Here is a 15,646-nt window from a genome sequence, read left to right as displayed (position 1 = left end):
TTTGACGGTTCAACTCCTAGAAGTATGTGAGGCTTGGTAATTTGTGCCTTGCCTGCTGCTGTCTTACCTCATTTGCATCACTTTCCTCTACTTTTGAATTCTGCATTTTTAATTCTTCCTCCACTTTCAGGATTCTACCTTGAGCAGTGTTAAGGGTTGGGTAAAATGGCAAGGATATTCCAAGCTGCTTTCTTCAATGTTTGTAAGGCTATCAAACATCCAGACAATCTCCTTGAAGTTTAAGGTCCTTCATTAAGGGCACTTTTCACCTTCCCATCCATCTCAGTAACCAGAACTGCAATACTTTTTTGCCTGAAGTAGCTCCATAAACTAAAATCTAGTTAACAAGGGTATCTGCTATCATTATGCTTTGATAGTTAAATTCATAAGTTTTTTTCTCTATTAAGTTGTGGAGATCTAAGCTGACATGAACTCTTAATCACCCCTTGCCCTGAAAGTGCTTTGACTTTTTAAATACAAGCAGAAATCTCCCTCAATGTATTATGACAAATCTTATTTGTATATTTAGAAGGTTTCTAAACACTAAGTTTGTCTTTCTCAGGAACATTATATTGTAGGTGTTGCAAATAATTTTGAATAAAACTTATTGTTTTCTATACCCAAGTTTGATTGCGAAACATCTATGAGCAAGATTTTATGTCATTAGTAATTATATACTGGGTTAATGAATTCCAGACCTTGATAGTTGAAAATATGGAAAGAAAATACTTTGTAATAAATTCTTTGTTTTTAGATCTCTTTTCTGTGTAAGTTGTGTGCAGTCCATAACGTAGTGAAATTGGATTTGTGAACTGAATACATATTGAAAAATACTGAAACAGATGTTGATGATAAAAAAATTCTATCATTGCAAAGCAGGTACAAAAGCAGGACGGAACCCTGGGCGACATTGGCTGGGGTTTGTATCATTCTCTGCATGGTTGCCTCTTTCTTTTGTGAGGTTCCTGGAAAATCAGGGCAAGAAGGAAACAGAAGTAAGTAAAAACCATCCAGGTTTTTGGGAGGAGTCTCCTGGTATTCAACGTCCTTGGTTTATTTGAAGAGCTACTTTAAGCTGTTTTAGACAGTTTTTGCATGTGTTCCAATATGTTATTAAAGAAACAGTTTTAAAGTTTCAAATATCCTTCTTATTCATTGTAATGAAAACATATTTAAGTTTTATGGTTTGCTTTAATAAAAATAGTCACATATGTATAAAAACAGTTAAAAGGTTAATTACTAAACCTTTTTCTAAATAAATTAAATGATTCTTAATTCAGTCCTTCAATGAGTTTTATCTTTTTACATATGGAGCTCTTGCAAAAGTTCTTTTAAATTTAAAAGCAATGACCTTATTGAAGTAAATTATATTTGCATGGTTTAACATTTTAATTAGATTTTGCTGTTTTACCTTTCCCTGTGCTGGAAATGATGGAAATGCCTATATGTAAATGTGTTTACTGTGGTGTAACACATTTGTCAGAGGTGGGCCTCAAAACCATTGTGTGGGGGGGGGTGCTTCTTTATGTTTGGAAAGAGGAGTTCATTAAAAGTTAATAATAGTTGCTTTCAGTGTAGCTGAAGTAAAAGCAACAGTACAGTACAGATGGATATCTAATATCTTCCTGAGCAGGATAACTTTTAGTTATAGAATTCGGGGCATCATCTTGATATTCAAGGCAATGGGACATTATATCATCCCCCCTTAAATCTTTAAGAACAATGAAACTTGTTCAAACTTGTATTCTTTATAGAGTTACAAGGTTTGCCTTATTACCGCACTTTAACTCTTATACTAACCATTAAAATTGTACATCTGACTGCAGGATTACATTCCCTTTGAGGTATTAATTGTCCTTTACCTCTACAAGCTGGTAGGCAGAGGGGAAGGGCAAAGAAAGGTGATGGTTCATGATTGAGCTCTGAGCATCGGCTTCACGGTATGCAGATCATTTGCCAATTAAGTCCTTTTAGCTGTCTTGTTGTCATGGGCAACCTAACATAATGTCACATGTAGGAAATACTTCACACGTGTTCCATAGTATCAGCCTCTGCGGAATCCTTGCTCTCCATCTCAAATGTCTTCCCGTTATACAACATGTTACAGGCTATACCAGCCCTGTTATGACTATGCATCTCTGTACGAGATGTGAATAAATTCTGGAGTCTTGGATCAACAAATTTATGGATGACACTAAGATTTGGAGCATAGTGGACAATGAGGAAGGCTATCAAAGCTTGCAGCGTGACTGGACCAGCTGGAAAAATGGTCTGATAAAATGACTGACGGAATTTAATGCAGACAAGTGTGAGGTGTTGCACTTTGACAACCAGGGTAGGACTTACACAATGAATGACAAGGCACAGAGGAGCGGGGTAGAATAAAGGGATCTGGGAGTACATATCCATAATTCCTTGAAAGTGGTGTCACAGGTAAATAGGATGGTAAAGAGAACTTATGGCACAGTGACTTTCATAAATCTGGGTACTGAGTGCAGGAGTTGGGATTTTATGTTGAATTTGAGTAAGATGTTGGTGAGGCCAGATTTGGTGTCTTGTGTGCAGTTCTGGTCACCTTCTGACAGGAAAGACATCAGTAAGGTTGGAAGAATACAGAGAAAATTTACAAGGCTGTTGCTAGGACTTAAAGAACTGAGTTACATGGAAAGGTTGAATAGGTTAGAACTTTATTCCCCGGAGTGTGGGAGAATGAGGGGAGATTTCATGGAAGTATACAAAATTATGAGGTGTTCAGATACAGTAAATGAAAACAAGCTTTTTTTTTAGTGAGGTTGAGTGTGACTAGAACTAGAGGTCTGTCATTTAAGGGAAGCCTGAGAGGGGAGCCTCTTCACTTAGAGGGTGGTGAGAGCTGCCAGTGGAATTAGTGGATGCTGGTTTCATTGCAACATTATAGAGAAGTTTGGATAAATACATGGATGGGAGAGTATTGTTCAGCTAGGGGTTGATGGGACTAGGGTGAATAACAGATTAGATGGGCCAAAGGGCCTTTTTCTGTACCATTCTGCTTTATTACTCTATGGCTCTAAAAAAATCCAGATATTCCTCACCAACATTTCTCAGGTTTGGAGCATTACAACTCACATCTGAGGATGAGTCTGAATCAGGAAGATTTGAGACAGGGATACCTGTTCCAAGCAATTTCAGACTCCACATTTTCCACCGCCTGCAACCTACACAGTGACTTTGCATATTTTAGACAATCTTATTTTCATATTTTATTTGGCCAATGAAAGGCTTTTTTATTGTTACAAAGCATGTATTAGGCACTACACAAAATTCAAAATACTGACCGCCAAGGACTGACTGGCTGACTGACACGGGAACAGGCAGAGAATTGCGGGATATAGACTCTGTGCAGGCAGATGTGCAGTTTAATTTAGCATTTTGTGGTGGAGGGCATATTCTTTTCTATATAAGCTTAAATGAATCATTCCAACATCACTTAATGCAATGAATTCACACTGTTACCAAATGTTCAGCTTTGCAGCTTTTATGCTGCATTCTACCCAAGACCACTAATATCCAAAACTGTTCATTTTATACAAATGCCGACCATGTTTCTTGCTCACATTAATTTGTCCCTTTTTGAGCTATCCTCTTATTGCTTGTTGACCTTCAGTTGTAAGCAATTCTGATCATTTGTTACCAAGTTTGCAGTCTCTTTTACTTTCATAATATTCCAAGTTAAATATTAAATTAATTTCATTCTGAGACCCATTCTGAGTAAACTCTCACCCACATTCCTTTCCAATTATGACTACGCTATGCACAGTCTTTTTGAAGCATGTTTCTTGAAAGCTCTTGTGACTTAAACAATGACTTAATTATTTACAATTGTAATTTGGATTTATATTTTAAGATGTATTATGTAATAATGCATTCCAGAAATTGGAAATTGTGTTGATCAGTGTAGCTGTAAAAGGCTACTTTGACCTCTGTCTACCTGTCTACTTACGAACAGGATCAGTTCCTGAAAGCTGCACCTTTAACTGGAGGAATGGGAGCACAATTGATGCAGAAAATGGGATGGAGAGAAGGAGAAGGGCTGGGGAAAAACAAAAATGGACCGGTAGAACCTATTGTTGTTGACTTCAAGACTGACCGTAAAGGTGAAGATGCTTTGTGGCTTTAGCTCATCAATATAGCATGGAGTAGCATTACAGCAACAACCATTCAACTAATGTTAATGTCGGTTTTCTATGTTAATCATTAAGATTGATGTCACTAGTGTGATAAATCAGGTGTGTGGTTTCCACAATGTTTATGTATTCAGAAAATAGATTGAAATATTTATGGTCAGTTTTGACTTAACGTGTGCTCCTAGTAGAGCATTGCATTGGAAACGATGAAATGAAACGAAGTGAGAGCAGTGGTTTAGGGTCAAGTGCGAAGTTGGGTAAAAATTGTGCATGTTGGTGGGGAGGGAGTGGATCAGCTGAAAAAGATTTGAGAAGCTATGCAATATGAACATAGCCCATCTCTGCTGGCCTCATCTCTTCTGGGCCGGCTCCCTACAGCCCTTAGTTCCTTAATCTTTCAAATATTTATTTCCATCTAATGATCTGTTTTCCTCCACCCTCCAGAGCAAAGAACTCAAGACTTCCGTTGTGCTGTAAAATTTAGCTTACATGATCTGTCACAGCACTTTGTCAATTTCCTGTGCACTTCTCTCTAATTTTCTCAAGTTATTAACTATCCTGTTAGCTTCCTCCAGTTTAAAGCAATGACTACAATCCTGTTTGTGCAATTTGCCAAGACACTGGTCCCAATGATTCTCCGATAAACCTCTTGGTGATTCCGTGCATAACTGGAGGACATTTCAAAATCTGGAATACAGTGCTAGGGAAGCAGTGAGAGCAGAAGGGGACTGGCTATCATCTTGAAAGGGAAACAAGATGCCAGGCTATGAGGAAGGCAGGGGAATGGGTCTGGCTAGTTTGCTCTAGCATAATGATGGTACAGATTCGGTGGTCAGAATGTCCTCCTATATTGCTGCAGCCTTTCTGCAACTTTATTCCAAGACAGATTTTCATCTCCAGCAAATCATTGTGAGCATGGCCAGAGATTTGCTTCTTTTAATAAGCTTTCCATCATTTAGTAGGTGAAGACTGTTTGAAACTCAGCTTAATGTTTCAAATGCTTGGTCATGATCTGATAAAATAATGGCATTTTTAACTTTATATCACAATGTTATTTATTTGTATCCAACATTTATGCCATTTAGGTCTGGTTGCAGAAGGAGAGAAAACACAGAAGAAATTTGGAAATTTCCCCATATTGAAGGACTTGTCAGGTACAAATACACAGCCACAGTGTCATTCATAAAATCTTTATATTTTGCTGCTGACTTTAGGTAGTAGCTCCTCAACCAGAATATTTACAAACTATCAACAATTTTCTTAATAACCCTTTTACAAACACTTTTTTTTGTTTCCTTGGATGGTTATAAAAACCTTTTGGATTTAAGTTAGTTATTGCTTTAACTACAAATTGTTAAATTTTGGTTGCCTGCATTTTATGACAAATTGCTATTACTTTGTTTAATCCTTAGGAAAACACCCAGTTTCTGCTTTGATAGAAATTTGTAACAAGAGAAAATGGCCACCACCTAAATTTTTGATGGTTTGTGACAGTGGCCCAGATCACTGTAAACATTTTCTTTTCAAGGTGAGGAAAGTCATTATTAGCAATATTTTCTGAAGCACATTAATTTGTTATTTACACAACAAAACTACCAGTTGTAAGATTCAATCAAACATATGCTTTTGGATTGGGCAGTAGATTCCAAGTAATGATGTAATAACATTTCGTCTGGGCAGGATTACCAATCTGGAGAATCTTGGAAATAGTATGCCTTTCAACTGTTTTGACCCTTGTACATTTTAGCAACAAGGTTTAATCAAAATTAAATACAAATTCTAAAGTACACAACTTTACATAGCAGTATTCAGGAAGGGCCAAATAAAATTAAATGTAGTAACATCAGTATGAAAGTTGGAATGGTGAAAGTCAGAGCTGGCAAAGGAAATCAAAGGTCTTATTATTTTTGTGATTTTCTCGAATGTGTTTTCCTATAGTATATAAAAATAAGTTCGATTGTATTAAAATGTGCTTGTAAATGAAGATGTAATCATTTTCCCATTTTCATGACATGAACAGAATAGAATTAACATATTTGATCTGAGCTAGGTGGTGAGCAAAGATGAAGCAACATTAAACTAGACACTAAGATTTGGACTGTATATAAATCTTTATTAAATTTTGCCATCTGTAAACAACTGCATCCTTGCAACCATTTGTTAGCGTAAATGTTTTATGTAGCTAAACATTTAATATTCTGAAATAAATTGAAAAATATGGTGAGCCTATGACTACTGCATTTACAGAGGATGATATACATTTTTGTGACAGGTGATGATCAATGGCACAGAGTACAAACCCAGCCTTGCTAGTCCCAATAAGAAGCATGCAAAAGCCTCAGCAGCCACCATTGCTCTACAGGCCATAGGACTTGTTCCAAAAGAAGGTGCTACTTCAGCCACAAGTTCTAAGGATGACCCTCCATAAATTATTTTGCACTACTTTGAAAATTGTTCAGCAATTTTGTAAATAAAGTTTTATTATACTAGCAATTACTTGATGATTATTTTGAAAGCAACTTTTTCATGCACTGTTAAATGGTTTTAACTATGGTATCTGGTTCCTACTCAGGCAGAGTCATTCTGGGCCTAGCCCCCTGCCCATATTCCCTATCCATCTGAACTTTTTCTTGGAGAGTTGGACATGCATATGTAGCTCAGAGCGGGCTTCAGGCACTTACCCGGAGGCTCCATCTCGACCGTCTCGAGAGCTTGCCAGTTTTCAAAAGCTTAAGTATTTTGAAATGCCTAATAGCAAAATATTTAGAGTAAAATTTTAAAACACTAGAAGAAAAAACACTAGGCATTAACTTGACTTTCTCAGATGTTACCAGTTGCCTCGTATACAAGCACTCACTGTTACTGTCATGAAGCAGGGCACTATAATCAAAGTACACCTAACCTGTTGCAGTTCAGCTTCTGGGTTTAACAGAATATCAGACAACTAGCAATCCAGTATTCTGAGATACTGAGTTGCAAATGATAGGTAGAGGTCCCCCTTTCAACCTGCCTGTACAGGTCGACCTTCTATAATCTGGCACCACTGGGACATGAGGAGTTCCTGATTAGCGAAAATGCCGAATTACAAAAGGATCACATTAAGCAATAGCTAAGCGCCTCATCGTACCTTTAAAATATCATGTAAATCAGTACAAGTTAGATAATAATGAAATGTAAATATTAAATGAGTAGCAAGTGAAATTTTAATAGTAATATACTGTAATGGCACAGATAAAATAAAGGGTGCAGGTAAATGTACAAGAATTAACTATTATAGAAAAGTAGAGCACTTCCGCTTCTAAAGTGAGACGTTTAATATACCTTCAGGCAAAGTTACATGTCTGCAAGTGTGGGGTTGTCAGGATCATCAACATCTTCATCTTGAAAAACGAGTGAAGCAGCAGGAACTGGCACAAGTTTCTTCAACAAACTGCTGCTGCTTCCTTGTCTGCTGAATGTTTTTCACCACACACTGCACGAAACTGTAAGCTATGACACTGCTTGAGCCGATGAAGCCAGCCTTCACTATAGTCACAGTCATAATCTAGTCCTAATTCTTCATGAAACTTTTGTTTGTTCCTTCACCATATCTCCAGATAGTTCAACACTTTCACTTACACGAGGATTAAACCACGTTATCAGCACTTTATCTAGTTCCGAACTTCTTCCGTCTTTCATTGTTTTTCTTATGCACAGCTGTTTCTTTGAGCTACTATCAGCAAAAAAAAATGCAGTTTTTCTTTGTTTCTTTATATCGTACACTGTGGAAGAGCCAATGTTGTAACACTCACAGAAGCTTTTCACCGATACACCACTGTCCAGTTTTTTCCAAGAGTTCAACCTTATCTTTAATGGATAATGTGCGGTGTTTTCGCTTCACAGCATGAGGTGCATTTCCTTTACTCACTGGGGCCGTAATAGAGCCAATGATATTAATAAATGCAGGAAAACAAGGAGGAATCATCTGTCTGTGCTTACAAGAGCGCGCCAACACGTGAACAGATCTAGCGCAACCAAAACAATGCGCAGATTGGTATGGTAGCCTGGGAAATTTAAAATTACAGTTGTGCAGAAAAATTGAAATCAGTGCCAGATTATAGAAGGAACTGGATTACAGGTAGTCGGATTAGTGAAGGTCGACTGTACCTGTAAATATAATGTTGGCCAAAATTAAGAGTACATAGACATTCAGTAGGTTTGCTTTTCTGTAAAAATGGAATCAGATTTAGAATCAGGTTTATCAGCATGTGACGTGAAATTTGTTAACTTAGCAGCAGCAGTTCAATGCAGTACATAATCTAGCACAGAAAAAATAAATAAATAAGAAAATCAATTATATTGAATAGGTTTTAAAAAACGTGCAAGAACAGATACTGTATATTAAATAAAAAGGTAGTGTCCAAAGATTCAATGTCCACTTAGGAATTGGATGGCGGAGGGGAAGAAGCTATTCTTAAATCGCTGAGTGTGTGCCTTCAGGCTTCTGTACCTTCTACCTGATGGTAACAGTGAGAAAAGGGTATGCCCTGGATGCTGGACATCTTTAATAATGGATGCTGCTTTTCTGAGACACCGCTCCCTAAAGATTTCCTGGGTACTTTGTAGGCTAGTACCCAAGATGGAGCTGACTAGATTTACAACCTTCTGCAGCTTCTTTCGGTCCTGTGCAGTAGCCCCTCCATACCAGACAGTGATGCAGCCTGTCAGAATGCTCTCCACGGTACAACTATAGGAGTTTCTGAGTGTATTTGTTGACATGCCAAATCTCTTCGAACTCCTAATTAGCCACTAACTTGCCTTCTGTATAACTACATCAATATTTTGGGACCAGGTTAGATCCTCAGAGATCTTGACACTCAGGAACTTGAAGCTGCTCGCTCTCTCCACTTCTGATCCCTCTATGAGGATTGGTATGTGTTCCTTCATCTTACCCTTCCCGAAGGGTCTTCGCTTATTCTTCCAACATTATGAAACTAACCTTGACTGATTCAGGTGATTTTTTTGTCAGCTTGATCTTTCTTTGAATGCTTCTGAAGTTGCACTAGTTTTGATCAGCCTTCCTAAAGAGGTTGAGCACAGTTGACTGGCTACAGTCATAAGCACCATAATCCAAGATAAAAGTCTTAAACTTTGAGATAGAGTATACACAATGGGAAAACATTTACCCTAAAGAACTACACACACAAAATGCTAGATGAACTCAGCAGGCCAGGAAGCATCTTTTCCATAGGTTTTCCATTGATGCTGCCCGGCCTGCTGAGTTCCTCCAGCATTTTGTGTGTTTTGGACAGATTTCGAGCATCTGCAGATTTTCTCTTGTTAGTGTTTCCAAAAGAACTACTGGAAGGACTGGTATTTGTGAAATCAACAGCCTTAGCTCATGAGAAATATTGCATCTAATTATATAGTGGCAGTGAAAAAATGTTAGAACTATTGTTGCACAGGACTAGGATCCATGAAATTATCATTCGATGAATACAAATGATATATCAGACCCTGAATTGTCTGAAGCTTGACTGGCATTTTAACTTCACACATAATGAATGCACAGCAAGTTACCATTTAAGATGTGGATTGTGTTTAGAAATTGAAGTTTTTTTTTAATATAAACTGGACTGACCTACTGCTGACAACTGTCATCTCTCAGCTTTTACTAGCTTTTTCGAAGTTATCAAATGTACACAATATACAACTGAGACTTATCTTCTTACAGGCAGCTACAAAACAAAGAAACCCAAAAGAATCTATTAAAATACTGTCAAACACCGAATGTGTGGAAAAAGTCATGCAAACAATACAAGGAAAACAAACAACACTCAATGTTTTAAAATCTAATACAGTCCAAGCTCAGCCTCCAATGTATGCTTGACCTTTGTCAACTAAAAGCTGGAAATTGAAATAATGGTTTGATTTCTACTTTTCAATTAGATAGTGCATAACATTTGGATGACAAGTATAAGTTGAGAAAGTGCCTATGCTTGTCTGATTAAAGAAAAGACTCAAACAAAGCTTAATTTGAATATTTAATACTTAATAAATAGTCAATTAAGCACTTTAAATGCAGCTGAAAAGGCACTGGATCCAGCAAGTGGAATAACAATATTTGCCCATTGTTGAATATAGATTGTTTAAGTTAAAAACTGACTATATACAGTATATCTTTTCTAGTTTGAGATTTAGAATTACTTTACATTTTCCTTTATAAATTGATTTATGATTAAATCAACAAGCAGTTTGCTACAAACTAAAATGTGCCAGAATCTTAAACTGTATCAGTTGAGATCTAGTTAATCCTCATCCTATTTCAGTGTTAACTGTACACTATATTCACAGGCTAAATAACCAAAACCTCACATTCGAGAGATTAATACAACCCTAAAACTTTGTTTGCTTATTTGCTTTCTCTCTGTGGCAGTGTATGAAAAAAATGACTGCAATTCTTATACCAGTGTTAATATATACCAATATATAAACACTGATATAAACCTTGTTACTGATACAGTTAACTGGAGAGAACATGCATGCCAGTAAATTGTGGGGTTGATGATATGGAAATCATACTTGTCACAATATTTGACAAGGTTGATTTCTAACACATCCAATAGCAGGGAATTATTTAACGAGAAAAGGCTACTAGCTGTTAACAATCTCCTAGATAAAATAAAGCTAAATATAATTTAGACGCATTCTCTAATACTCATAATTTTACCCTAATGAAAAAGTCAAATAGTATTCTATCCACCTCCATCTCCTTTAAATCGAGAATTCATTATCCTACACATTAATAGCCCCTCATTTCCAGAGAAACTGTATTTACCGTAGTAGAATCTCACTGATCCAATGGTTCAAAAAAAAATCCCTTATTTCAAATAGCCTGTAATGACCCAGCATCACAAAAAATTTGAAATGCATTTATTATATGCATTAAAAACAATTTTAAACAACACGGCTAATACTAATGTATAATGTAATAAATAGGTTTGGTATGTGTCATTTAATGTCTATTTTTTGGTCCTCTGCTTCAATCAACATTCATTTATAAAATCCATCTGCCGTTTTCTCCAGCATTTAGTTGCATGTTGTCTCAACATCCATGAAGGTGACTTCTGAGTCAGTCACAAGTCCTACTGGAATTTCAGCAATTACAATTTCCACAAATACCGATAGTCCTTCATTTCTAGATGCTTCATGGAGGATTTTCCAATAGTTGGCTGTTGCATTAGTTGATTCAGAGTTTCTGGGTGTAGACCATAATTAGACAGTTCACCCGAAGAGGGGTCCTGCTAAAACAAAAGGGGATTTGAATGCTCAGCATGCAAATAGTAAATGAAAACACGAGAGTGTAACTGGTTTATATTAAGCAAAGTACATGATCTCAATGAAATTCCACTTCCTAGATGGCATTGAGATAACCACACTATTCGTCACCCAACATCCCAAAGGATCTACATTTAAATTTTGTCTGAAATTCAAGCTAGTCACAAGAGTATGTGTTCCTAAAGTTCAGACATCTTGCCAAGTAAGTAAAGCCATCTAGGGAAACAGCTTATCTATTTGAATTAAAACAGCTCCAAGGGAGAAGTCAAAATAATTACACTGTCATCAAGTGTTTTCTAATATTTAAATATACATTCTTAACATTTAATTTTTTTTACTGACTTTTGAACGGTGCTAAAATATCACACACACACACATCAAGTCCCTGACAGGTAGCAAACAAAGGGCCTGGCTTAACATTGTCCAAGTGTTTAAGGGCCGAGTTGAGATATTTTATTCAGAGCAAGAGCACAGTAACACCCTTTCTGGCCCAACAAGCCTGCGCCTACTGAGACCATATTAAAAGAGCAATTCTGATCCATTTCCACCATTCTTCACTTTTCTGCAATTTACTTTGTTTTAAATCATGTTAACAAGTTACCGTCAAACCTGAGATTCAAGAAGCAGTTTGGAGAATCTGGCACCCAGGGGAATCTTACATTGTCATGAGTATATTCAAAATCTGCACAGGGTCAGGATCAAACACAGATTTCTGGAACCCTGAGACTGTAGCATTATCTGGTGCAACATCACGCCACCAAACTTGAACCATCCAGCTAAAGTTTAATAGGCAAGCTGGTGTACAGAAAATTAGCAGAGTATATTTTCATATTTTCCCCCATTAGTTATGTTCCTTCTAATTTGCAGCAGTATTTATCAAATAATTTAAGCAACAAACATTCTGCCATCACTATTGCTTCCTTAACTCTTGCCTCTACCTGCTTATAGCTGGGTAGTAGTTCCCTTAGTCACATAGTATCTGATCCGATCTACCTTTCTGTTGATGGAACATTTCACAGCTGAGGTGCAGAAAGTGATTCTGTGAAGTATAATACCAAGCCCCAAACTTTTCTGTGAAATGCTTGTAACAGACATGCTGAGAGTGTTTTACAAAGCTGTTGATGCTGCTACTCCCTATAGCTTTGGATCTAGGCTGATGATTACACTATGTTCAATTTCATGCACACTCTTTCCACAGAGAAGCCCAGATCTGCATGCAAGACTAGATTAAATTCAGGTCGGGACTGATAAATGAAGGAACATTTGCTGTGAAATGACCATCTCCAAAAAGATGGAAGCTAAACCAGGAATTTCCTATCCAACAGCTCTGTGGGAATACCTTCACTAAAGAAATAGTAACAGCTCAAGTCGGTGGCTCATCATCCTCAAGGGAAATGAGGAATATGCAACAAAAACTGGCTTTGCCAGTGGCACCTACATCATAAAATCTTCATCTTCAGTTTACCCAAATGAAGCAGATATTTTTTGTTTTAAATTTTGTCAAATGAAGTCTGGAAATAATTATTCCTGTTCTAAAGAGGTTGTTCCAATACATTAATACAGGATGTTTAATTTTGTCAATTCCCACAATTTATTGGTCCTCACCACAACCAACTGTGCAAGATTGTTCTATGTCCATAATCACCTTTTGTTACCAAGTAAGTTTCTCAGTTCCACTCTTATTTTCATACCCAATCACCCTATTGATGCCCCACTCCCACCTTCTCGGCTTTATTTCCCTTTTGTTTCCCATGCCCCATTCCTCTTTGCTAACTGAACCTTTTCCCTCAAAATATTGGCTTTAATTATGCAGTAGTTTCTTTCAGCTCTCCATTCCTATTCTGACCTTCTTTTTCTTTCACCCACCCCTAGATACGTCCAGTGTTCTTGCTTTCCTCAAAATTGTCTTCACCCTTCCTCAACTGTACAGCTTGTCCCTACAAAATTTGACTACAACACAGTATTGCTCTTTGTACTTTTGACTTCAGGAGAGTATGCTTTCCAATATAACTGATACTTCTGACAACTGTAACAGTGAAGAGGATACCAGTTTAAAACCCTGTAAACAGAATGTGATAATAACCAGATAATCTGTTTCAATGATATTGGTTGAGAAACAAATATTGAGCAAAATACAGGCAAAAACTATTGTGCTACAAAATATTGTAAGTAGATCTCTTATTTGCAGCAAGGTGTGCAAAATATTGACTCAGTATCTCATTTGTAAGATGGTACTCCCAATAATCCATTAAGTGTTCTAATACACTTTGCTCAAGTCATTCGTTGGGTTTTGATCCTGGAATTTATTGACAAACCAGAATGACAACTTTGCTCATATTAATTGTTAACACATTTTGTGCATTATAGCAGCTTTACATTGTTCCCCAAATATTGTTTGCACCAGGGCTTCAGAAAATAATTCATACAGAAAACAAATTACATTTTGTGAGCTAAAACTTTGAAGATAAAAATCTGATGTCCTTTACCTTGCCTTCATGATGTTCCAGTTTGAGAGCTACATTAAATACAGAAGTTGGTTCATGTGAGTGAAAGCTGGCTGTGAAGTTTCCTTTCTGTGCTGACTTCAGCATCAGTGTCAGACTGTGTAGGGCGTGAGGCATGATGGGACCAGTGATCTCAAGGCAGTGAGAGTCCTTCATTCCAGATAGATGCTGTGTCCTAACATTAATACTTCTAGCCTGAATAAATTATGAAAAAATATTACTTGTATTGAAAATTCTAAGAAAACAAAATAATGTATTGATAATTTGATAAAAGATGAAATATTAAAAATATACAGCAGTAGGTCCCACAGCAATTGGAGAAAATATTTCAGGCTACTGATCCTTCAGAAAGGCCAGCAACTAGAAACATTAACAGTTTCCATCTCCACAGATCCTGCTTGACTTTTAATTTTCAGTAGTTTGCTTTGAATCCATTTTTTCCTCTCTACTCAAGTTTTGCAAGCTACTTAGCAAATGTCTCCAAAATAAAAACAACAGACTGGACGTCATTGACTAACACCGCCACTTCCAAATGGAACCACCAGGGTTTAAGCAATTAAACAGAAGTTCAGGCATAGTCTGTCAAATGTTCATGTCCCAGACTCACTGAAAGATTCAGAATCCCGTATATCAGTTCATTCTGCTACTGGACTCCAAGGGCCAATGAAAAGAGGTTAAAAGCAGTGGCCATTGTGGGAGCAGCCGTTGCTAGAGTGGACAGAGTTCGAATGTGGAACTGAGGCTTCAGCTCAAGAGGATTTGGCGAGAAAAGGCAGAGACCAAGGCCCCTGAGGCTATGGCAAGGAGGTGCAGGTGAGAACATGCAAGACTTTTTTTTTTAAAGCAGTTAACTAAAAAGACACCAAATTACAACTAAATAAAGTAGCAATGCAGGACAAAGTAATGGATTGTGGCCGCATGATATGGGAGCTGTTGGACTCCATTGTATCTCCTGAGGACTACATCTGCAGAAAGTGCTGGTTGTTTTAGGAACTCAGGCACAAAATTGATGACCTAGAAGTTGAACTTCAAAACACAGGGAGGAGAAGAGTTACCTGAATACTAGAATAGCTATTTCAAATTTGGTCTGCGGTCAGGGACAAGAGGGTATAACTACGAGTGAGGCAGGTAGCAAAATCCATGAGGTAGTGCTGGAGGACCCTCGGCCTTTGAGATTGCCCCACAGGTCTGAGATCGTTGCTCCGAGGACGAGAGTGGGGGTTGACAGAAGGATGAGAAACAGAATCGTGGCAACATCGTTCAGGAGCCAGTCAAGAGGGGAGAAAAAAGGGAACTATAATTGTAATGTGGATATTAATTGGAAATATTATAAAATCGTCTGAGAAAACCAAAAAAAGGTAGTTGGAGCATTAAGCTCTTTCCAATGTTGTAAAATACATCTTTTCGCCATTAAAGTAAGAAATGCAATCATTCTACGGGCTGAAGGGGAAAGATTACTAGAAATTTTAGGTAATCCAAAGATAGCAGTAATAGGGTGAGGAGAGATATCTATATTTAATACCTTAGAAATAATATTGAAAATATCTCTCCAAAAAGTTTCCAAAGTAGGGCAAGACCAAAACATATGAGTTAAAGAGGCTATCTGCCCCGAACATCTATCACAGAAAGGATTAATATGCGAGTAAAAACGCGCTAACTTAT

General features: G+C 37.3%; 2 protein-coding genes across 9 annotated transcripts in view; one reads left to right on the top strand and one right to left on the bottom strand.

Annotated features, from left to right (window-relative positions):
• The window catches only part of LOC134347881 (protein SON-like), a 54,319-nt gene extending 47,650 nt beyond the window's left edge, over positions 1 to 6,669 (top strand). For 2 of the 6 annotated variants that reach the window (XM_063050445.1, XM_063050444.1), the window contains exons 9-12: positions 3,986 to 4,133; positions 5,249 to 5,317; positions 5,576 to 5,691; positions 6,436 to 6,669. In XM_063050445.1, coding sequence (XP_062906515.1) covers positions 3,986 to 4,133; positions 5,249 to 5,317; positions 5,576 to 5,691; positions 6,436 to 6,591 — 489 coding nt within the window. In that variant the 3' untranslated portion in view covers positions 6,592 to 6,669. Of the gene's footprint in view, positions 1 to 876; positions 996 to 1,826; positions 3,949 to 3,985; positions 4,134 to 5,248; positions 5,318 to 5,575; positions 5,692 to 6,435 lie in introns of those variants that run through there. The other 4 variants (XM_063050446.1, XM_063050450.1, XM_063050449.1 and 1 more) reach the window with 4 other exon arrangements.
• A 3,530-nt stretch (positions 6,670 to 10,199) lies between these two features.
• The window catches only part of LOC134347480 (protein downstream neighbor of son homolog), a 33,987-nt gene continuing 28,540 nt past the window's right edge, over positions 10,200 to 15,646 (bottom strand). For 2 of the 3 annotated variants that reach the window (XM_063049805.1, XM_063049803.1), the window contains 2 exons: positions 13,967 to 14,179; positions 10,200 to 11,446 (listed from right to left, as the gene is read on the bottom strand). In XM_063049805.1, the coding sequence (XP_062905875.1) occupies positions 11,306 to 11,446; positions 13,967 to 14,179 (354 nt within the window). In that variant the 3' untranslated portion in view covers positions 10,200 to 11,305. The remainder of the gene's footprint in view (positions 11,447 to 13,966; positions 14,180 to 15,646) is intronic. The other variant, XM_063049804.1, reaches the window with a different exon arrangement.

This window comes from Mobula hypostoma, chromosome 6 (assembly GCF_963921235.1).
Source record: "Mobula hypostoma chromosome 6, sMobHyp1.1, whole genome shotgun sequence".
NCBI lineage: Eukaryota > Metazoa > Chordata > Chondrichthyes > Myliobatiformes > Myliobatidae > Mobula > Mobula hypostoma.
This window is presented reverse-complemented; position numbering and strand designations above follow the sequence as displayed.